The 24,861-nt window shown below is 41.4% G+C and overlaps 1 protein-coding gene across 3 annotated transcripts in view; it reads left to right on the forward strand.

Annotated features, from left to right (window-relative positions):
• top2b (DNA topoisomerase II beta) overlaps positions 1–24,861 on the forward strand; it is a 132,126-nt gene that overhangs the window by 48,400 nt on the left and 58,865 nt on the right. For all 3 annotated transcript variants that reach the window (XM_061882614.1, XM_061882616.1, XM_061882615.1), the window contains exons 13-17: positions 527–652; positions 2,658–2,768; positions 8,677–8,782; positions 8,883–8,992; positions 16,211–16,303. In XM_061882614.1, the coding sequence (XP_061738598.1) occupies positions 527–652; positions 2,658–2,768; positions 8,677–8,782; positions 8,883–8,992; positions 16,211–16,303 (546 nt within the window). The remainder of the gene's footprint in view (positions 1–526; positions 653–2,657; positions 2,769–8,676; positions 8,783–8,882; positions 8,993–16,210; positions 16,304–24,861) is intronic.

Below are 24,861 nucleotides of genomic sequence, written 5' to 3' on the forward strand. Positions count from 1 at the left end.
TGTAACCACACCAAAACAACTACTACAAGTACCTAGCATGATGTCGGCTGTAACCACACCAAAATAAAAACTACAAGTACTTCACATGTCGTCGTCTGTAACCACACCAAAACCACAAGTACTTCACATGATGTCAGCTGTAACCACACCAAAACAACCATTTCAAACAAGTACCTAGCATAATGTCGGCCATAACCACACAAAACCAACAACTACAAGTACCTAGCATGAAGTGGGCAGCAAAATGACAAGTTTTCTTAGAAAAACCCTTTTAGTGCTCACATGTCATGTGGAAAAAGTAGGTGGCCGTGTGTGGATGTGGATTAAAGTGGACAGTTATAATAGGAAGAGCACTGTGGACCAGGACTTGATGGCTTGTACAGCACTTTAAAATTTGTGTCGGTTTAAAATGACAACAGTTACAAGAATACTTTGTACTTGCTATTTGTGTGGATTTTTTAAAAAGATGATATTGATGGGGATTTGATATTCAAACCTAATATCTACCTTTCTTTTTTACTCCCAGATCATGGAAAATGCTGAAATCAACAACATCATCAAAATTGTTGGCCTCCAGTACAAAAAAAGCTATGAAGATTCCGAGTCCCTGAGAAGCCTGCGCTACGGCAAGATCATGATCATGACTGACCAGGTGGTGCACCTGATGGATGCCATTTATCATGTCGCATGTATTGTTTGCACCACATCCAACACGTCACAGCCAGGGACTACTTAGACTTGCAGCACCACATAATATTGGGAGAGTCCAGTCCATAGTGGATCTAACATAATAGTGAGAGTCCAGTCCATAGTGGATCTAACATAATAGTGAGAGTCCAGTCCATAGTGGATCTAACATAATAGTGAGAGTCCAGTCCATAGTGGATCTAACATAATAGTGTGAGAGTCCAGTCCATAGTGGATCTAACATAATAGTGAGAGTCCATTCCATAGTGGATCTAACATAATAGTGTGAGAGTCCAGTCCATCGTGGATCTAACATAATAGTGTGAGAGTCCAGTCCACAGTGAATCTAACATAATAGTGTGAGAGTCCAGTCCATAGTGGATCCAACATAATAGTGAGAGTCCAGTCCACAGTGGATCTAACATAATAGTGTGAGAGTCCAGTCCATAGTGGATCTAACATAATATTGTGAAAGTCCTGTCCATAGTGGATCTAACATAATAGTGAGAGTCCAGTCCATAGTGGATCTAACATAATAGTGTGAGAGTCCAGTTCATAGTGGATCTAATATAATAGTGAGAGAGTCCAGTCCATAGTGGATCTAACATAATATTGTGAAAGTCTTGTCCATAGTGGATCTAACATAATAGTGTGAGAGTCCAGTCCATGGTGGATCTAACATAATATTGAGAGTCCAGTCCATAGTGGATCTAACATAATAGTGTGAGAGTCCGGTCCATAATGGATCTAACATAATATTGTGAAAGTCCTGTCCATAGTGGATCTAACATAATAGTGAGAGTGCAGTCCATAGTGGATCTAACATAATAGTGAGAGTCCAGTCCATAGTGGATCTAACATAATAGTGAGAGTCCAGTCCATAGTGGATCTAACATAATAGTGAGAGTCCAGTACATTGTGGATCTAACATAATAGTGTGAGAGTTCAGTCCATAGTGGATCTAACATAATAGTGTGTCCAGTCCATAGTGGATCTAACATAATAGTGTGATAGTCTAGTCCATAGTGGAGCTAACATAATAGTGTGAGAGTCCAGTCCATAGTGGATCTAACATAATAGTGTGAGAGTCCAGTCCATAGTGGATCTAACAAAATAGTGTGAGAGTCCAGTCCATAGTGGATCTAACATAATAGTGAAAGTCCAGTCCATAGTGGATCTAACATAATAGTGTGTCCAGTCCATAGTGGATCTAACATAATAGTGTGATAGTCTAGTCCATAGTGGAACTAACATAATAGTGTGAGAGTCCAGTCCATAGTGGATCTAACATAATAGTGTGAGAGTCCAGTCCATAGTGGATCTAACAAAATAGTGTGAGAGTCCAGTCCATAGTGGATCTAACATAATAGTGAAAGTCCAGTCCATAGTGGATCTAACATAATAGTGAGAGTCCAGTCCATAGTGGATCTAACATAATAGTGAGAGTCCAGTCCATAGTGGGTCTAACATAATAGTGTGAGAGTCCAGTCCATAGTGGATCTAACATAATAGTGTGAGACTCCAGTCCATAGTGGATCTAACATAATAGTGTGAGAGTCCAGTCCATAGTGGATTTAACATAATGGTGTGAGAGTCCAGTCCATAGTGGATCTAACATAATAGTGTGAGAGTCCAGTCCATCTAGTTTCAGACAAGACCCATATTGATACAGTACATCTACTTTGAGACAAGAGCTATACTGATGCATGCTTGGTTATGCTTTAAAGTCATATCCAACAATTGCGACGACTTTTTACTGTCAACCGAGTTTTGTTTTTAATGATTTCAATGAAAAACATGTGCCTTGGCTCAAAAAAAGGTTTAAAAACACTGATGTAGACCAATTCAGGTTCTGTGAGAGCGTGATAGGAGTGAAAAAGCTGAGCAATTGTGGATTTGATGAAAGTAAGACTCCTAAGATTGCACCTGCACACGCTGACTTCTCATCTTCTTGTTTTATTTCATCCTAGGATCAAGATGGGTCTCATATTAAAGGTCTACTCATCAACTTCTTCCATCACAACTGGCCCTCCTTGCTTAAACACACATTCCTGGAGGAATTCATCACGCCCATCGTCAAAGTAAGACAAATGGAAATATTGGACAGTCCAGTGGTACCTTTTTGAGATACTGGCAGTCTCGGCTCATTGTTGTGCCGCAGGTTGCCAAAATAAATTTTTAGTTTATGAGCCAGTCAGGGTGTGTCCATCGCCAGCCAGGCGTTAAAAAATCAGACCTAAAAATGAGCGATCATCTTCACCAAGACGCCACTTGATTGACATTCACATTATTAAGAAAAAATTACCGACAGGAAGGCGAGAAACACTTTTAATTTCAAAACTCTGAAGTTAAAGTAGCAATAATAGTCACACACCCAGTAGGTGTGGGGAAATGTGTCCTCCGCATTTGACACTTCCCCTTGTTCACTCCCTGGGAGGTGAGGGGAGCAGTGAGCAGCAGCGGTGGCCGCGCCCGGGAATCATTTTTGGTGATTCAACCCCCAATTCCAAACCTTGATGCTGAGTGCCAAGCAGGGAGGTAATGGCTCCCTTTTTTATAGTCTTTGGTATGACTCGGCCGGGGGTTTGAACTCACGACCTACCTATCCCAGGGCGGACACTCTAACCACTAGACCACTGAGTAGGTAGTGACTAGTCACTAGGGATGCACCGAAATGAAAATTTGTGGCCGAAGCCGAATAAAACTTAAACGCTTGGCCGAATGCCGAATAATGAATGCAGTTTTTCACAATTTTTTTTATATTGCATAAATAGCCTAGAATAAATATTTAGACATGTTTTTCAAATAAAGTCATTTTTTATTGAATATTGACATCCTTTAAATATTCCAGTAGTCTTTGCTTTTCAAAAAAAGCACAAAGTGTTTCATTTATATTAGGCCTTCAAACAAAACATGCATTCCAAAAAAAAAAAGTGCATTAAAGTGGATAAACCCACAACAAATGAATTATTGTCCTTTTGGCAAAAGTCTGCTTAGCCACAGTAGATATGCTAATAATGGAAACAGAAGGCTCAAGTAAATCTCAATTAAGTGTGTGCTTGTAACCTCATACACTTATACAGGTAGCCTACACAACAGGCTAATAATGTAAACAGAGGCCCCACTAAATCTCAATAAGTGTGTGCTTGTAACCTCATACACTTATACAGGTACACAACATATCCCAACGTCATCGCACGTTGGTTGATTGCGTCACCGCGTCAAAAAATTGCGTCACACGCCACTATTCGGCCTTGTTTTTAACTCATTCCACCGAAGACCGAATGTGGCTTTTTTTGCCATATTCGGCCGAATATATTCGGTTACCGATTAATCGGTGCATCCCTACTAGTGACCCCTATGTCTATTCTCGCCTGATCTGCCGAGGTCCTCCGTCCACGCTTGCATAAAGCGCTTGGTTCAAAGTGTGGGTCAAAAAGTTAGACGGTAAATAGCTGTAACTTTATTGAACATTCTTGTTGGCGAAGACAGGTGTGCGTAGAGATACAGAAAAGGATGGGAGACGTGATTCAAGAGTTATTCTCACCTTTTTTTATCAAAGTGCTGGCATTCGCAACTTTCTTTGGTCCCATTGTGGATTATTTTGCATGACCACTCCTTTAAAAAAAGTACGGAGTCTTATCGTGTTAGTTATCAAAGAACTAGTTCAGTTAAAGGGGAACATTATCAGCAGACCTATGTAAGCGTCAATATATACCTTGATGGTGCAGAAAAAAGACCATATATTTTTTTAACCGATTTCCGAACTCTAAATGGGTGAATTTTGGCGAATTAAACACCTTTTCTGTTTATCGCTCATGTGGTGATGCCGAGGTTACACAGCCGCCATTTTCATTCTCAACACATTGCAAACATTGGGTCTCAGCTCTGTTATTTTCCGTTTTTTCGACTATTTTTGGGAACCTTGGAGACATCATGCCTCGTCGGTGTGTTGTCGGAGGGTGTAACAACACTAACAGGGAGGGATTCAAGTTGCACCACTGGCCCGAAGATGCCAAAGTGTCTGCCGCTAGACCTCCATTGAATGTGCCAAAGTGTCTCCACATTTTACATGGCACAGAGATGTATGGATAACCTGCAGATGCATTTGCAACGATAAATTAAACCAAATCACAAAGGTGAGTTTTGTTGATGTTGACTTACGTGCTAATCAGACATATTTGGTCGCGGCGTGACTGCCAGCTAATCGATGCTAACATGCTACGCTAATCGACGCTAACATGCTATTTACCGGCGGTGCTAGAGCAGAGATGGTACATAGATGTATGGATAACCTGCAGATGCATTTGCAACTATATTACGTTTCCTTCCACCCACATTTAATGCGAAACAAACACTTACCAATCGACGGATTGAAGTTGCTCCAGTGTCAAGAGATGCGAAAGTCCTGATCGTTTGGTCCGCACATTTTACCGGCGATGCTAACGCAGCTATTCGGCCATGCTATGGCTATGAATAGCGTCAATAGCTATTCGCTCAATAACTTCAGTCTCTTCTTCAATACTTTCATACTCCAACCATCCGTTTCAATACATGCGTAAACTGTTGAATCGCTTAAACCGCTGAAATCCGAGTCTGAATCCGAGCTAATGTCACTATATCTCGATGTGGTATTCGCCATTGTTTGTTTACATTGGCAGCACTGTGTGACGTCACAGGGAAATGGATAGTCGTATCGCAAATAGCGAAAATCAAGCACTTTAAAGCTTTTTTTAGGGCTAAACGACCGGTAAAATTTTGAAAAAAAAATTCAAAAAATACAACAAGCCACTGGGAACTGATTTTTATTGTTTTTAACCCTTTAGAAATTGTGATAATGTCCCCCTTTAAATTAAAGAACAAATGATTGTCACACACACTAGGTGTGGTGAAATTTGTCCTCTGCATTTGACCCATCCCCTTGTGAGGGGAGCAGCAGCGGTGCCGCGCCCGGGAATCATTTTTGGTGATTCAACCCCCAATTCCAAGCCTTGATGCTGATTGCCAAGCAGGGAGGTAATGGCTCCCATTTTTATAGTCTTTGGTATGACTCGGCCGGGGTTTGAACTCACGACCTACCCATCTCAGGGCGGACACTCTAACCACTAGGCAAATGCAGTCAACGAGAGGGGGGTTCGAACCCAGTACCTCTCCTTCCAAGTCCGCAGTCTTAACCGCTGAACTATCCTTGGTTTTGACCAAGACCGACTGCACCCTTCCTGTCTTCACAATAAAAACGCCGCTTGATCCTGCCTGCGCTAACAAAATAAGAGTCTCCTCAAGAGATGTCCGATAATGGCTTTTTTTTCCGTATTCTAATATTTTCCAACTCTTAATTACCGATTCCGATATCAACCGATACGATACATACAGTTGTGGAATGAACACATTATTATGCCTAATTTTGTTGTGATGCCCCGCTGGATGCATTAAACAATGTAACAAGGTTTTCCAAAATAAATACACTGAAGTTATGGAAAAAAATGCCAACATGGCACTGCCGTATTTATTATTGAAGTCACAAAGTGCATTATTTTTTTAACATGCCTAAAAACAGCAGTTTGGAATTTGGGACATGCTCTCTCTGAGAGAGCATGAGGAGGTTGAGGTGGGCGGGGTTTGGGTAGCGGCGGGCGAATATTGTAGCGCCCCGGAAGAGTTAGTGCTGCAAGGGATTCAGAGTATTTGTTGTGTTGTGTTTATGTTGTGTTACGGTGCGGATGTTCTCCCGAAATGTGTTTGTCATTCTTGCTTGGTGTGGGTTCACAGTGTGGCGCATATTTATAACAGTCCTAAAGTTGTTTATACGGCCACCCTCAGTGTGACCTGTATGGCTGTTGACCAAATATGCCTTGCATTCACTTGTGTGTGTGTGAAAAGTCGTAGATATTATGTGACTGGGCCGGCACGCAAAGGCAACGCCTTTAAGGTTTATTGGCGCTCTGTACTTCTCCCTACGTCCGTGTACACAGCGGCATTTTAAAAAGTTATACATTTTACTTTTTGAAACAGATACCGATAATTTCCGATATTACATTTTAAAGCATTTATCGGACGATAATATCGGCAGTCCGATATTATCGGCCATCTCTAGTCTCCGCCATTTGAAAATGTGGAGGTTATCATTGCTGTCTGATTCCAATCAATGCAAGTCATCAGAATCAGGTAATACACCGACTTATATTGAATTGAATTGAATCATATTGTATTTATATAGCGCTTTTCTCTTGTGACTCAAAGCACTTTATATAGTGAAACCCAATATCTAAGTGATATTTAAAGCAGAGTGGGTGGCACTGGGAGCAGGTGGGTAAAGTGTCTTGCCCAAGCACACAACGGCCGTGACTGGGTTGGCAGAAGCAGGGATCGAACCTGGAACCCTCAAGTTGCCCATATGCTTGACTTCATGAAAGAAAGGAATGTTGAATATGCTTGTATCATCATCAAACACCTTTTAACTTGTTAACCCCTCTTTCATAAATAAATCAATATAATTGATGTATTTTGAAAAGTAGCTCGTCTGCAGAAAAGGTGTGGCCACCCCTGGTGTAGCTAATGTTCCTGTGAACTCTTTAAGACCCGACTAAAACACAGCTTAATATAACCACTGTACTTGTTTATAATGCTGTAACAGTGTGTTGACTTTTTTCATACAATGTTTCTTATCTACAGTAGAAGTTAGTTTTCTGATCAAAAATAATGTGCTGTTTTTGGGTGGCAAGCATGTATTCATTTGAGATAGGAATATATAGAGCAGGAGTGCCCACTCGAGATATCCGATATTATCGGCCGACAAATGATTTAAAATGTAATATCGGAAATTATCGGTATCGGTTTCAAAAAGTAAAATTTATGACTTTTTAAAACGCCGCTGTACGGAGTGGTACACGGACGTAGGGAGAACTACAGAGCGCCAATAAACCTTAAAGGCACTGCCTTTACATAATATCTACGGCTTTTCACACACACAAGTGAATGCAAGGCATATTTGGTCAACAGCCATACAGGTCACACTGAGGGTGGCCGTATAAACAACACTTACAAATATGCGCCACACTGTGAACCCACACCAAACAAGAATGACAAACACATTTCGGGAGAACATCCGCACCGTAACACAACATAACAAATACCCAGAATCCCTTGCAGCACCAACTCTTCCGGGACACTACACTATACACCCCCCGCTCAACCTCCTCATGCTCTCCCAGGGAGAGCATGTCCCAACAGCCGCACCGTAACACAACATAACAAATACCCATAACCCCTTGCAGCACTAACTCTTCCCCACCTCAACTCCGCCCCCCCAATTTCGCCCACCTCATCCTCCTCTTGCTCTCCCAGGGAGAGCATGTCCCAAATTCCAAGCTGCTGTTTTGAGGCATGTTAAAAAAAATAATGCACTTTGTGACTTCAATAATAAATATGGCAGTGCCATGTTGGCATTTTTTTCCATAACTTGAGTTGATTTTTTTTTGGAAAACCTTGTTACGTTGTTTAATGCGTCCAGCATTAAAATTAGGCATAATAATGTGTTCATTCCACCACTGTATATATCAGGTGATATCGGAATCGGTAATTAAGAGGTGGACAATATCGAAATACGGCATTGGACATCGCTACTAAAAACAGTTAAAAAAGTCCAAAACAGTTTAAAGTCTCATGCTGGGTTAAAAGCCAGTGAATAAAAATGTGTTTTAAGAAGGGTCTTAAAAGTAGTTAAAGAAAAATCTGGCAGCAGCCATCGTCATCTCACAAGACCCTCGGGTGCCGCGAATGTCAATCAAGTGACGCCTTGGTGAATATTGATTTTCGCTCATTTTTAAGTCAATTTTTTCAATGCCTGGCTAGCTCGCCATCCACGTAATGGCCACTCCTGATCTGGATGATGTCGATGAATGACTAGTATTTAATTGGTGGTGTTTACAGTGGTCAATACTACCATCGCAGTTCGAACAATTTGCAGCCATTGTTTTTTTTTTTCTGCAGGCCACAAAGAGCAAGCAAGAGGTGGCTTTTTACAGCATCCCAGAGTTTGACGAGTGGAAGAAAAACACAGAAAACTACAAGAGCTGGCATGTCAAGTACTACAAAGGTTTGTTGGCTAAACACAATCACTCGACACAGTCCAGCAACACGTTCCAATATATATTTACTTCTTCATCCCCACAAACATTTGAACATTTCTGTTGTAGGTTTGGGTACAAGTACCAGCAAAGAGGCCAAGGAATACTTTGCTGAAATGGAGAAGCATCGCATCACCTTTCGATACAACGGAGCAGAGGATGATGCCGCCATCACTCTGGTAAGTGCATTTACACATTGGAAATCACATTTAAACTTTCACTTGGAATCATGAATACTAGTAACTAGGGATGCACCGATTAATCGGTAACCGAATATATTCGGCCGAATATGGCAAAAAAAGCCACATTCGGCCTTCGGTGGAATGAGTTAAAAACAAGGCCGAATAGTGGCGTGTGATGCAGTTTTTTGACGCGGTGACGCAATCAACCAACGTGCAGTGACGTTGGGATATGTTGTGTACCTGTATAAGTGTATGAGGTTACAAGCACACACTTAATTGAGATTTAGTGGGGCCTCTGTTTACATTATTAGCCTGTTGTGTAGGGTACCTGTATAAGTGTATGAGGTTACAAGCACACACTTAATTGAGATTTACTTGAGCCTTCTGTTTACATTATTAGCATATCTACTGTGGCTAAGCAGACTTTTGCCAAAAGGACAATCATTCATTTGTTGTGGGTTTATCCACTTTAATGCACTTTATTTTTTTTTGGAATGCATGTTTTGTTTGAAGGCCTAATATAAATGAAAAACTTTGTGCTTTTTTTGAAAAGCAAAGGCTACTGGAATATTTAAAAGATGTCAATATTCAATAAAAAATGACTTTATTTGAAAAACATGTCAAAATATTTATTCTAGGCTATTTATGCAATATTAAAAAATTGTGAAAAACTGCATTCATTATTCGGTATTCGGCCTTCGGCCAAGCGTTTAAATTTTATTCGGCTTCGGCCACAAATTTTCATTTCGGTGCATCCCTACTAGTAACTTTCATTTGAAATCACAAGTTGATTTCAAATGAAAGTTAGTAGGAATTCTGATTTCAAATGGAACGTTAATAGGAAGTATCAACTATCAACTTCTAACTTTCTTTTGAAATCAGAATTACTACCAACTAGGGCCTTTTATTAATATCTGGATTATTTTAGGCCATGTCATGATACACCATATATACCTCCGTATTTTGCCTTGGCCTTGAATGAACACTTGATACATATAATCACAGCAGTATGATGATTCTATGTGTCTACATTCAAACATTCTTCTTCATACTGCATTAATGTATGCTACTTTTAAACTTTCATGCAGAGAGGGACATCACAACTTAGTCCATTTTATGAAACAGTTATTGGCACAGTGGCACAAACATTCATGTCATTTCCAAAACAGAAAGTGCAAGATTGTCAGAGACATTTTAAGACAGGGGTCGGGAACCTTTTTGGGTGAGAGAGCCAAAAAGCCAAATATTTTAAAATGTATTTCCGTAAGAGCCATATAATATTTTATTTAACACTGAACATTTTTAAGTGCATTTTTAAGTAAGACCAACATTTCTAGAGTATAATAGATTTCTTATTCTTTGTAATAACATTGCTATTCTGAAGGTAACCGTGGAGGGGGCGTGGCCCGCGGGCCTGCAGCGAACTGTGGTGTGCCAGGACCGGCCTCGAAATCAGCGAGAGCTGCGTAGATGGCCCACCTGAGCCTTGTTATCTAATCACCTGTCGCTCTGTTATAAGCAGCAGCCAGGAGGAGAGACGGGGTTGGGGCTGGAGCCAGAGCGAGAACGAAAGAGAAAAAGACAATTGCTGGAAAGCAACCGAGGGACTTATTGAAAAATAAAACAAAAGTGTAACCCTGAAACGGGCTCTCCTGTCGGTGCTTGGTGGTCTGAAGAACCCCCAGGAGGCCAAGCCCCACACTAACTTTTAATAAATAAATAACTTCTTAACACAACTTATTGAACAGGTGCGGTAGTAAACGGATGGATGGACTAAAAATGCATGAGAATGTTTTATGTTTTGAACATTATTTTTAACACTTATTACAAGTGGAATTATTCATTACTTATCATGTTAAGCGATGTCAGCTCAGATTTATCCGGGAGCCAAATGCGGTCATCAAAAGAGCCACATCTGGCTCCCGAGCCATAGGTTCCCTACCCCTGTTTTAAGACAAGCTATGAGTGCACTTTTGTGCATGATGTCGCTAAGATGACATATCAAAACAACACTCAATTAAAGTGCACTTTTTGTACAGAACGCCACTACAATAGTTTAAAACAAATAAAGTGCACTTTTGTGCATGATGTCACTAAGATGACATAACAAAACAACACTCAACTAAAGTGCACTTTTTGTACAGAACGGCACTACAATAGTTTAAAACCAATAAAGTGCACTTTTGTGCATGATGTCACACCAGATATTTCAATAAGTGTCAAATAAAAATGAACTGCATAATAGGAAATCAAATAGTATACATCCTTCACTATGTGGTAGGTTCTAGCGGACGTTATGTCCTTCTGTTATTGAATATTTTTTTCATACGGTGTTGATCTGGAAATGGTTGCTTGGACATTTTGTGGGTGTGGCACCGAATACATTGAAACACTTTTCATTCTCTAGTGGGTGACTTTTTAAATGATGCTACATATTAGCAGTGCTGCCACTTTTTGTAGCAACGCTTTTGCCGCATACTTGACATATTACTGTTGTCTGTTCAACATCTTCCCGCTTGAAGCCAAATCACCGCCAGACGATGGACCCCCTGCTGTTTTTCTTGGGAATTAATTCTTCCTTCGTTTGTTACCAGATTCGCACCTTCTCTCTCTCTCATATTACCACTCGCACCGCACCGCTAGCACCACAGCTAAATAGTATGATAGATAGAATGTATGTATGATAGTATGAATGAATGATGAATGTATGTATGATAGTATGAATGAATGTATGTATGTACGTACGTATGTATGTATGATAGTAAGAATGTATGATAGTATGAATGAATGTATGTACAGTATACATGATAGTATGAATGTATGATGGTATGAATGAATTAATGTATGAATGTATGATGGTATGAATGAATGTATGTATGAATGTATGATAGTATGAATTAAGGTATGCATGTATGTATGATAGTATGAATGAATGAATGTATGTATGTATGATAGTATGAATGAATGTATGTATGTATGATAGTATGAATGAATGTATATATGTATGATAGTATGAATGTATGTATGAATGTATGATAGTATGAATGTATGATAGTATGAATGTATAATAGTATGAATGAATGTATGTATGTATGAATGAATGTATGTATGAATGTATGATAGTATGAATTAAGGTATGCATGTATGTATGATAGTATGAATGAATGACAGTATGTATGTATGATAGTATGGATGAATGTATGTATGTATGATAGTATGAATGAATGTATGTATGTATGATAGTATGAATGTATGTATGATAGTATGAATGTATAATAGTATGAATGAATGTATGTATGTATGAATGAATGTATGTATGATAGTATGAATTAAGGTATGCATGTATGTATGATAGTATGAATGAATGAATGTATGTATGTATGATAGTATGAATGAATGTATGTATGTATGTATGATAGTATGAATGAATGTATATATGTAAGATAGTATGAATGTATGATAGTATGAATGTATAATAGTATGAATGTATGTATGTATGATAGTATGAATGAATGTATGATAGTATGGATGTATAATAGTATGAATGAATGTATGTATGAATGTATGATAGTATGGATGTATAATAGTATGAATGAATGTATGTATGTATGTATGAATGAATGTATGCCATTTATTTGTTGGAACAAATAAATGGCAAAATAAAGATAGTTTATTACAGTTAGAAAAGTAAGAGTGACGTCAAAAAACTGTGTGGCTCGATTCCCCCATACCTGACTGCCATTACCCACAATACATTGTGTCCAAAACCATCTTACCAAACAGATCCTTCTGCCATAAATGCAATTAAAGAGTTACGTCATCAAATTATTTAGACAAATGTAATAATTACATATTAAGTGTACCTTATAATTAGGGCTGTGAATCTTTGGGTGTCCCACGATGCGATTCAATATCGATTCTTGGGGTCGCGATTCGATTATATATCGATTCAACGTGATTATCGATTCAAAAACGATATTTTTCCGATTCAAAAGGATTCTGTATTCATTCAATACATAGATTTCAGCAGGATCTACCCCAGTCTGCTGACATGCTAGCAGAGTAGTAGATTTTTTTTAAAAAAAGCTTTTATAATTGTAAAGGACAATGTTTTATCAACTGATTGCAATAATGTAAATTTGTTTGAACTATTAAAGGAAGCAAAAATATGACTTATTTTATCTTTGTGAAAACATTGGACACAGTGTGTTGTCAAGCTTATGAGATGCCATGCAAGTGTAAGCCACTGTGACACTATTGTTCTTTTTTATTATTTTTATAAATGTCTAATGATAATGTCAATGAGGGATTTTTAATCACTGCTATGCTGAAATTATAACTAATATTGATACTGTTGTTGATAATATTCATTTTTGTTTCACTACTTTTGGTTTGTTCTGTGTGGTGTTTGTGTCTCCTCTCAATTGCTCTGTTTATTGCAATTCTGAGTGTTGCTGGCTCAGGTTTGCTTTTGGAATTGGATTGCATTGTTATGGTATTACTGAGTAGTGGTTTGTTGGATTGATTAAAAAAAAAAAAAAAGAGAGAATCGATTCTGAATCGCACAACGTATTCGATTCGAATCGTATTCAAATCGATTTTTGCCCACACCCCTACTTATAATTATTCTAAGCATGCTAATAAAGTAAATAGTCTCATTTTGGCTGAATAAACATAAAACACCTTCCATGAAATGTAAATGAACTTAAACAGCATTTAGGCTCCTACACCGCGATATATGGAGAATGAGGTGGGCGAAATTGGGTTGGCGGAGTTGAGGTGGGGAAGAGTTAGTGCTGCAAGGGGGTCTGGGTATTTGTTATGTTGTGTTAGGGTGCGGCTGTTCTCCCGAAATGTGTTTGTCATTCTTGTTTTGGTGTGGGTTCACTGTGTGGCGCATATTTGTAACAGTGTTAAAGTTGTTTATACGGCCACCCTCAGTGTGACGTGTATGGCTGTTGACCAAGTATGTCTTGCATTCACTTGTGTGACTGGGCTGGCACGCAAAGGCAGTGCCTTTAAGGTTTATTGGCGCTCTGTACTTCTCCCTACTTCCGTGTACACAGCGGCGTTTAAAAAGTCATACATTTTACTTTTTTGAAACCGATACCGATAATTTCCGATATTACATTTTAAAGCATTTATCGGCCGATAATAGAATATATTATCGGACATCCCTACAATGAAGATAGTAATAGCACAGAAATGGCAATGAACATTACTACTGCAGTACTTCATTTTAAGCATAAATCACTACAGTTTTTCCTTTGAAATCATCATTACTGCTGTACAGTTACTAAAACAATACATTTTGATCCATAATTGTGTGAACGTCCCCAGGCCCTCATTTTGTTTTAATGTTAAAAACACTGTGATAAAACTTTTACAAATTCAAATAAAAGAAAATAGAATATATTTAAACTAGGGGTGGGCAAATGAATGCGTTAATTACGAGTTAACTCATCAATCTATTAACGCCGACAATTATTTTATCGCACATTTGCGTATGTTGTTTACATGCTTTTATTTTGTTAACGCCTTTTCTTAACAAGATGGCGTCGCCCGGATGCGTCGAGGGGCTCTTGGTAAAGATGGAACATTTGGCAAAAATACCGGACAATTCTGCAAATTTCATGGCTGACTTACAGCGTGGTCACTCCGGGATCACTTACGACCGCCAGACAATTCTGGATGTGGATAGATCGGGCCGTTTTGGACTGAATGACACGTGCTCTGCTAGACCGGCTAGCTAGCATGGGGATACTTTGCCGGCTACATCCAGCGGCCTGTGAAGCAGCGGAGTATATGTGTTGTCTGTCTATTTATCAATAATGCAGACCAGGAGTGTTGGCTGAGTTCTTAACGTTTACTTTCAGAGCGTGCATATCACAACATACAAGATGCCGTCATGGCGACACAACCTATACCGGGCTACCGCGCATGCTCGTCACTCCTGTTGCATGCTGGGTAGGGTAGTTCTTTTTTCCCCTGGCTCATAACATCACAATATAGTACCATGTATATGCGTTCAGTTTATCAAAGCACCAAGCAAACAATCGGAAAATTCCCATCATATCAATTCCTAGATATGGTCATAATTATTTTAAGTGCACTACGCAGAATAAACACAACATTATTAATATTGCTACTACGGATAATTTGATCAAAAATTCCCTAAAACAGCCCACTACCTATAATATAGGTTTTTTAAACATAAGATCCCTGATAAAAAAAAATGTTTCTGCTGTTACCTCAGAAATTGCCTGTTCAGATGTTATGATTGTGGCTCAGAGATTTGTATGTAGATTATATTTATTTTCCATAACAAACAGGATAACTTAAATACCCTGGCAGTGGTAGTAATAAGCTTAAATGTTTGTATTTACATTTTTGGAGTTGATTTTCATAAAATATGCTATTTAACTGCTACTGTTTAAAAGGACTGATTTAAATTGTGTTTGCACACCAAATGTTTTGGCGCTTTTGTTCATGTGGGAGAATATTCCAATAAAGGTGCACTACACACTACTTTTGAATTCATTATTGGGCTTTGCGTATACAATGCAGTTAATCGGAGAAATAGTGCGATTAACTTCGATTAAAATTTTTAATCGTTGCCCAGCCCTAATTTAAACACTTTAATTTACTGTGATATGTCTCTTAAAAAGCCAGAACAATATTTGTTTCTTCTGCCAAAGAGAGTATATTGTGTGTTGGTTTGTGTATTTATTTAAAAGAAATACAACTTGTTTGAAGATATCAGTGATGACATGACCATATTGGCAAAATATTTGCAATTAGGTTATTTATCTAAATCATAGTTAGCATACCATTATCATTAACATCTTCATCAATCTTTATTGCAGACCTTAAGATCCATTAAACATATAAAAACACAAAACATTAAAAAAAAACACAAAAACATTCAAAAACAAAACCATTTAAAAAATTAAAAAAAAAAAGCCCAAATGTCAGTTTCCAAACATGTGCCATACCATTTAGTTTAAAAATAAAATGTAGCGACCAGTTCAAAATGACATGTATCTTTAATTATTTATGTTGGTCCCCATGTGAGAAAATACAAAGAAATACTTGAAGGTTGAAATAAAATAGTTTAATCAGCCATTTTTAAATGATAGAGGACTTATGTCCTAATATTTGGCACAGAAATGTAGATTTGTTGTGAGCAAGCAGCGACACTTGTTCTTGTTTCAGGCTTTCAGTAAAAAGAAGACCGATGACAGGAAGGAGTGGCTGACCAATTTCATGGAAGACAGACGACAAAGAAGAATGCACGGGCTGCCTGAGGTTGGTGTTATGTCTTTTCATAATCACATTGTACAGGAAGTGTTTACGGCAGGGGTGCCCATTACGTCGATCGCGAGCTACCAGTCGACCGCGGGGGGTGTGTCAGTCCATCTTCAGCCAGGCTTTTAAAAAAAAAATAGACCTAAAAATTAGTGATCATCAATCTTCACCAAGACGTCACTTAAATGACATTCACGGTACCGGAGGGTCTTGTGAGATGACGCTGGCTGCTGCAAGATCATTATTATTAAAATATGACCGAGAGGAAGGCGAGAAACATTTTATTTCAACAGACTCTCGCGCCGTACCTTCCGTCAAAACTCTAAAGGCCGACTGCACATTTCCTATCTTCACAATAAAAGCCCTGCTTCATGCTGCCTGCGCTAACTAAATACAGAGTCTCGGAAAACTGGCGTGCACAAGCGATCCCTCAGAAAGCTGGCGTGCACATCACTTGTGCACGCCAGCTTTCTGAGACTCTTATTTTGTTAGCGCAGGCAGCATGAAGCAGGGCTTTTATTGTGAAGATAGGAAATGTGCAGTCGGCCTTTAGAGTTTTGACGGAAGGGACGGCGCGAAAGTCTGTTGAAATAAAAAGTGTTTCTCGCCTTCCTCTCTGTCATTTTTTCATAATAATGAACTGGCAGCAGCCAGCGTCATCTCACAAGACCCTCGGGTGCCGTGAATGTCAATCAAGCAAGCTACGGAATTTGCCGCCAATGTTTTTCTTGTAAAGTTTATGGAAGCTGGATGAATTAGATGCCAAAAACCAACCACTTTCATGTGGTATTGTATAGAAAGGACAACTTTTTTTCTCCTCCATTTGAAAATTTGGGCGTTATCATCATTACTGTCTGATTCCAATCAATGCAAGTCATCAGAATCAGGTAATACACCAACTTATATTTTTGTCTTCGTGAAAGAAAGACATCTATATGTGTTACACATGCTTGTATTATCATTAAACTGTTACGTAACTTGGAGAGTGGATCCCAAGGATGCAGAGACGTAGAATGATATAGTAAATTCTTCCTTTATTTAGGTGGAAGTGGAACGTAGCCAAAAAAAACAAAAAGCGATGGTGGAAATACAAAACACACCATGAATAAATAACTATATCAAACAATCAAAATATGAACAGAAAACGCTAGACGAAGCTAGGATATAAAATAAGCAAACCTGAGAGGAGCACAAAAACAGACTTGAAAGACTGTAGGTTTGTAGGATGCCAAGACACGTGTGAGAGTACTTGCAGTGGATACAAAGTTCCGGCCCTGACAGGCCGTCAGCACCCAGACTAAATAGCCCACCTAATCAGCTTTCAGGTGTGCACGATTGCCCAGCGTCAGCTGCACTCCAGACTGTGGGCGAGAGTGAGAGTAAAACATGATGTGCAAAACAACACAGAAAAACATGAAAAATACAGTTTACCACAGTACCCCTCCCCTCAACGGACGCCACCTGGCGGCCTACCTGGCTTGTCTGGAAATCGAATATAAAAATCCTTAATCAAATCTTTATCTAAAATAAGAGACTTTGAAACCCATGACCGTTCCTCTGGACCGTACCCCTCCCAGTCTACCAGGTATTGGAAACCTCTACCTCTTCTTTTCACATCCAAGATTGTGTTAACTGTGAAAGCTGGGTGACCCTCGATCAACCTGGGTGGAGGGGGTGGTACCTCGGGAGGACTGAGCGGGCTGGATGAGACAGGCTTGATGCGGGAAACGTGAAACACTGGATGGCACTTGAGAGACCTTGGGAGGCGGAGCTTGACTGCAACACGGTTAATAATCTTGACGATTTGATATGGTCCAACGAACCTGGGAGCCAGTTTCCTAGAGTCGGTGGCAAGTGGTAAGTCCCGAGATGATAGCCAGACCTCCTGTCCCAGCTGGTAGTTTGGGGCTGGAGTGCGATGTCGGTTGGCTAAAAGTTGGTTCCTGGCTGATGTCTTCTGTAGTGCTGCCCTGGTGTTGCGCCAAGCCTGGTGAGCTCGACGCAGGTGTGCCGTAACGGATGGAACGTCGGCCTTAGACTGGTTAGAAGGAAAAAGAGGTGGTTGGAAACCGTAGGTGACGTGAAATGGCGACAAGCCTGTGGCAGAACTGATGAGGGAATTGTGAGCGTATTCGATCCATGGAAGGGTCTCAGACCAAGTTGAGGGTTGTTGATGACAAGTACACCGAATTGCCGCCTCCAGGTCTTGGTTGGTCCGTTCAGTCTGACCATTGCTCTGTGGGTGGTAGCCGGAGGATAGGCTAGGAGAGGCCCCCAGTGATTCGCAGAATGCCTTCCAGACGGCCGAGGAAAACTGTGGCCCTCTGTCAGATACCACATCAGAGGGGATGCCGTGCAGCCGGAAAGCATGAAGTACTAATAGTTGGGCTGTTTCGAGGGCTGAGGGTAGTTTGGGGAGACCCACAAAATGGGCCATCTTTGAGAACCGGTCCACAATGGTCAAAATGGTGTCGTTACCTTCAGAGGGAGGCAGTCCTGTGACAAAGTCCACAGCAATGTGAGACCATGGGCGGGAAGGGATGGGCAATGGATGTAATAGTCCTGCCGGGGCCTGGTGGGATGCTTTGTTCCGGGCGCAGATCCGACATGCTGCCACAAAAGCCTTAGTGTCCGCCAAAATGGATGGCCACCAAAAGCGCTGGGAGAGGACGAAGCCAGTGCGACGAATACCTGGGTGGCAAGCAATCTTGGACCCATGTGCCCAATCCAGAACGCTGGGGCGGAGCCGAGGAACCACAAATAGCCGACCTTGTGGACAGCTCCGAGGTGATGTGTCCGACCTTAGGGCCTCTAGGACTTGCTGCTCGATGTTCCACTGAAGTCCCCCGATGATGTGTCTTTGTGGGATGATAGGTTGAGGTGAGGAGTTCTCAGATGACGAAGAGTATAGACGGGACAAGGCGTCAGGTTTCCCATTCTGAGAACCAGGTCGGAAAGTGATGACAAAATTAAAACGGTTCAGGAATAGCGACCACCTGGCTTGGCGTGGGTTCAGTCTTTGTGCGGTCCTTAAGTAGGCCAAGTTCTTGTGGTCCGTGTAGATCGTGAATGGAAGCTCCGCCCCCTCCAGCCAGTGTCTCCACTCTTGAAGAGCCAGGATGACTGCCAGAAGCTCCCTGTTGCCAATGTCATAGTTCCTCTCAGCAGGGGATAGGCGACGAGAAAAGAAAGCACAGGGATGCAACTTCTGGTCGAGGACGGATTGCTGGGAGAGTACGGCCCCTACACCTGAATCAGAAGCGTCTACTTCAACAAAAAACTGGAGAGAACGGTCAGGGTAACATAGAACAGGAGCCGAGGTAAACAATCCCTTTAACCTCAAGAACGCGGAATTGGCTTCGGGTGTCCACTCAAATGGGACCTTAGTAGACGTAAGCCTCGTAAGTGGGTCCGCGACACGACTAAAGTTTCGAATAAATCGCCGATAAAAATTTGAAAATCCTAAAAATCTCTGAAGATGCTTCCTGGACACCGGAATGGGCCAGTCTACAACTGCACTTATTTTAGAGGGATCAGGTTTGAGTCTACCCTCCTCAATGATAAACCCTAGGAAGGGAATGGAGGAAGAGTGGAACTCGCATTTTTCCGCTTTGACGAACAATTTATTCTCAAGTAATCTTTGAAGAACCAACCGCACCTGCTGCACATGTTCGTCAAAAGTAGATGAATAAATTAATATATCGTCCAGGTAAACGAAAAGAAACTGACCTGTCATGTCCCGAAAAATGTCATTAATAAGACCCTGAAACACGCCGGGAGCATTAGTGAGTCCAAAAGGCATGACAAGATACTCAAAATGTCCGAGTGGAGTGTTGAATGCGGTCTTCCATTCATCCCCCTCTCGGATGCGAACGAGATGGTAAGCGTTACGGAGATCGAGTTTAGTAAAAAATCTAGCAGTCTGTAAGGGAGTAAAGGCCGAATCAAGAAGTGGAAGAGGGTATTTATTCTTGATTGTAATCTGATTAAGGGCGCGGTAGTCAATACACGGCCGTAGGGACTTATCCTTCTTTTCGACAAAGAAAAACCCCGCGGCAACAGGTGAGGTCGAAGGACGAATGAGACCCGCGGCAATAGACGTATTGATGTACTCCTCCAACGCTTTACGTTCAGTGTTCGATACTTGGTATAAGCGGGTTGATGGTAACGCCGCACCGGCTAGCAAATCGATGCCACAATCGTATGGTCGGTGGGGAGGAAGTGAAAATGCACTATCCTTGCTAAACACCGCTCTCAAGTCATGATAGTTCTTAGGCACGTTTGTCAGGTCTATGTTCTCTATGATAGCGATAGGTGGCGGTGTGTGAGAACCTGTGGCAGAACGGAGGCAATGTGTGTGGCAAGTAACACTCCAATTAATAATAGCAGCACGAGACCAGTCTATGTGCGGATTGTGTTTCTGTAGCCAGGTTATTCCCAAAATGACGGGCGCGGACCGTGAAGGCATAATATAAAAAATTATTTTTTCACTATGATTACCAGACAAGTGCAAGTTGAGTGGGTGGGTCTGGTGGGTAATACTGGCTAACAGGCGCCCATCGAGAGAATACACCTCTTTGGGTTCATGCAATTTTATAACAGGAATCAAATGACGTTTCATAAATTCAAAGTCCAAAAAATTGTCATCTGCCCCAGAGTCAATAAGAGCAGAAATGTCTATTTGTTGGTTAGACCAATACAAAGTACCTTTTAGTTGCATTCTGCCTGCGGCCAATGGAGGAGAACGGCGACCTCTGGTGGACGTTTCATCGGGTGATTGCGTGCGCAATCGTGGCCGTGTGGTAGGATGAGGTAGTACCTTGCAGCGGGAGATTTGATGACCAGGATCCCCGCAGTATAGGCAGAGATGAAGCCGAAGACGGCGCTCCCTTTCGGCGGTGGAGAGTCGGCGACCACCCAATTGCATCGGTTCGTCTCTCTGCCACGGGGGGAAGGTGTCTTCGGGGATGAATTGCTCCGTCTTGTAGACGTTTGGTCTGGCAGGCGCTGAGTGGCTGTTAGGCAGGGCTTGTCTCCCTCGTCGGTCCCTTCTCTCTTCCCGTAGGCGGAAGTCGATCTGCACAGCCAGCTCGATGAGAGAGTCCAAGTCCGTCGGCAGTGACATCGGGATTAATAAATGCCGAATTTCGTCCGCAAGCCCCATGAAGAAAGCGTCTAACAGCGCCGAAGGACCCCAGTCACAATCGGCGGCCAAGGTTCGGAACTCGATCGCGTACTCCGCGACCCGTCGTGACCCCTGCTGCAGCCGGAAGAGGGATCTCGCTGCTTCTCTGCCTGGGAGCCGTTGTTGGAAGATTTGTTTCAAAGTTTTGGAGAAGCTTGCATATGAGGAAATGGTGGTGGTCTGACGGTTCCACTCAGCAGTAGCCCAGGTGCCTGCCCGGCCAGACAGGTGAGTGATGACAAAAGCAACTTTAGCTCGCTCAGAAGTGAAAGCGGAAGAGTTAAGCTCAAAGTGTAGTTCGCATTGTGTCAGGAAGTGTCTTACGTCATCCCCATCTCCGGAAAAACGTTCAGGACGGGATAGCCGCATATTGGTGGTTGTAGCGGGTGGCATGGGCTGAGCGGGTGCCGGGTCTTGTCCAGTGGTCGAAGTGGGAACGACGGCGGCTAGTAGTTCGTTCATACGCTCCAACATGGCGTCTTGCCGCTCCGACAGACTCTGTAGGCCCCGGCCCAGGTGGTCTAGCTGGTCCCCCTGCTGACTGATGCGTTGGGCCTGGCCTTGAAAAGCCCTTTTCCAGGGATCGGTCTCTGCGGGTTCCATATAGCTGGCCGGAACTTTTCTGTTACGTAACTTGGAGAGTGGATCCCAAGGATGCAGAGACGTAGAATGATATAGTAAATTCTTCCTTTATTTAGGTGGAAGTGGAACGTAGCCAAAAAAAACAAAAAGCGATGGTGGAAATACAAAACACACCATGAATAAATAACTATATCAAACAATCAAAATATGAACAGAAAACGCTAGACGAAGCTAGGATATAAAATAAGCAAACCTGAGAGGAGCACAAAAACAGACTTGAAAGACTGTAGGTTTGTAGGATGCCAAGACACGTGTGAGAGTACTTGCAGTGGATACAAAGTTCCGGCCCTGACAGGCCGTCAGCACCCAGACTAAATAGCCCACCTAATCAGCTTTCAGGTGTGCACGATTGCCCAGCGTCAGCTGCACTCCAGACTGTGGGCGAGAGTGAGAGTAAAACATGATGTGCAAAACAACACAGAAAAACATGAAAAATACAGTTTACCACATAAACACATTTAACTTGTTTACAAAAATGTCTCTTTCATAAATAAATAAATATAAATGATATATATAAATGAGGTAGATCCCTCGAGTTGGTCAATTGAAAAGTAGCTCGCCTGCAGAAAAAGTGTGGGCACCCCTGGTTTACGGGGTCATGCATCTATTTGGATATACTGCTGCCCAGCCTTTAGCTAGGAGTAGTGCCAAGGAGAAGCCAAAGCTTGAAATCCTTCTGACTGTTGCACTTGTCCCTTCCTGTCTTTGCAGTTTTACAGAAATAAACCATATCAAGTATTATACAGGATTTAATTTGTAATATTTATTTTAGTTTTTAATGTATCAAGCACACACAAGGCAGACTAGTCCGTCATATGTCACCTTTTTGTCTACTTTAAGGCAGACTGCTTCCTTATACCACACCTTTTTGTCCACTTTAAGGCAGACTACTTCCTCATAACTCACCTTTTTGTCAATTCTGAGAAGGACTACTCCATTATACCTCACATTTTTTTCCACTTTGAGGCAGACTAATTCCTCATACCTCACCCTTTTGTCTGTTTTAAGTTTAGGGAGGACTACTTCCTCACACCTCACCCTTCAGTCCACTTTTAGGCAAACTACTTCCTCATAACTCCCCTTTTTGTCAGTTCTGAGAAGGACTACTCTATTATATCTCACATTTTTTGTCCACTTTTAGGCAGACGACTTCCTCATACCTCACCTTTTTGTCCACTTTGAGGCAGACTATTTCCTAATACCTCACCCTTTTGTCCACTTTTAGGCCAAATGCTTCCTAATACCTCACCTTTTTGTCTGTTTTAAGTTTAGGGAAGACTACTTCCTCACACCTCACCCTTTAGTCCACTTTTAGGCAGACTACTTCCTCATACCTCACCTTTTTTTCTGTTTTAAGTTTAGGGAACACTACTTCCTCACACCTCACCCTTTAGTCCACTTTTAGGCAGACTACTTCCTCATACCTCACCTTTTTGTCTGTTTTAAGTTTAGGGAAGACTACTTCCTCACACCTCACCCTTTAGTCCACTTTTAGGCAGACTACTTCCTCATACCTCACCTTTTTGTCTGTTTTAAGTTTAGGGAAGACTACTTCCTCACACCTCACCCTTTAGTCCACTTTTAGGCAGACTACTTCCTCATACCTCACCTTTTTGTCTGTTTTAAGTTTAGGGAAGACTACTTCCTCACACCTCACCCTTTAGTCCACTTTTAGGCAGACTACTTCCTCATACCTCACCTTTTTGTCTGTTTTAAGTTTAGGGAAGACTACTTCCTCACACCTCACCCTTTAGTCCACTTTTAGGCAGACTACTTCCTCATACCTCACCTTTTTGTCTGTTTTAAGTTTAGGGAAGACTACTTCCTCACACCTCACCCTTTAGTCCACTTTAAGGCAGACTACTTCCTCATACCTCACCTTTGTGTCTGTTTTAAGTTTAGGGAAGACTACTTCCTCACACCTCACCCTTCAGTCCACTTTTAGGCAGACTACTTCCTCATACCTTACCTTTTTGTCTGTTTTAAGTTTAGGGAAGACTACTTCCTCACACCTCACCCTTTAGTCCACTTTTAGGCAGACTACTTCCTCATACCTTGCCTTTTTGTCTGTTTTAAGTTTAGGGAAGACTACTTCCTCACACCTCACCCTTTAGTCCACTTTTAGGCAGACTACTTCCTCATACCTCACCTTTTTGTCTGTTTTAAGTTTAGGGAAGACTACTTCCTCACACCTCACCCTTTAGTCCACTTTTAGGCAGACTGCTTCCTCATACCTCACCTTTTTGTCCACCTTGAGGCAGACTATTTCCTCATACCTCACCTTTTTCCCGCTTTTAGGCAGACTACTTCCTCATAACGCACCTTTTTGTTCGCTTTGAGGCAGACTATTTCCTCATACCTCACATTTTTTCCCACTTTTAGGTAGACTACTTCCTCATAACGCTCTTTTTTCCCCTTTTTTTGACAGAATACTTGCTCATAACGCACCCATTTGTCCACTTTGAGGCAGACTTTTTCCTCATACCTCACATTTTTTCCTCTTTTAGGCAGACTACATCCTCATACATCAATCAATCAAAGTTTATTTATATAGCCCTTAATCACAAGTGTCTCAAAGGTGTGCACAAGCCACAACGACATCCTTGGCTCAGATCCCACATAAGGGCAAGGAAAAACTCAAGCCAATGGGATACAATGCAGAACCTTGGAGGGGACCGCAGATGTGGGCGACAAGTGCAATGGATCAAGTTAATACCTCACCTTTTTGTCC

Source organism: Nerophis ophidion, linkage group LG21 (genome assembly GCF_033978795.1).
Source record: "Nerophis ophidion isolate RoL-2023_Sa linkage group LG21, RoL_Noph_v1.0, whole genome shotgun sequence".
Lineage (NCBI taxonomy): Eukaryota > Metazoa > Chordata > Actinopteri > Syngnathiformes > Syngnathidae > Nerophis > Nerophis ophidion.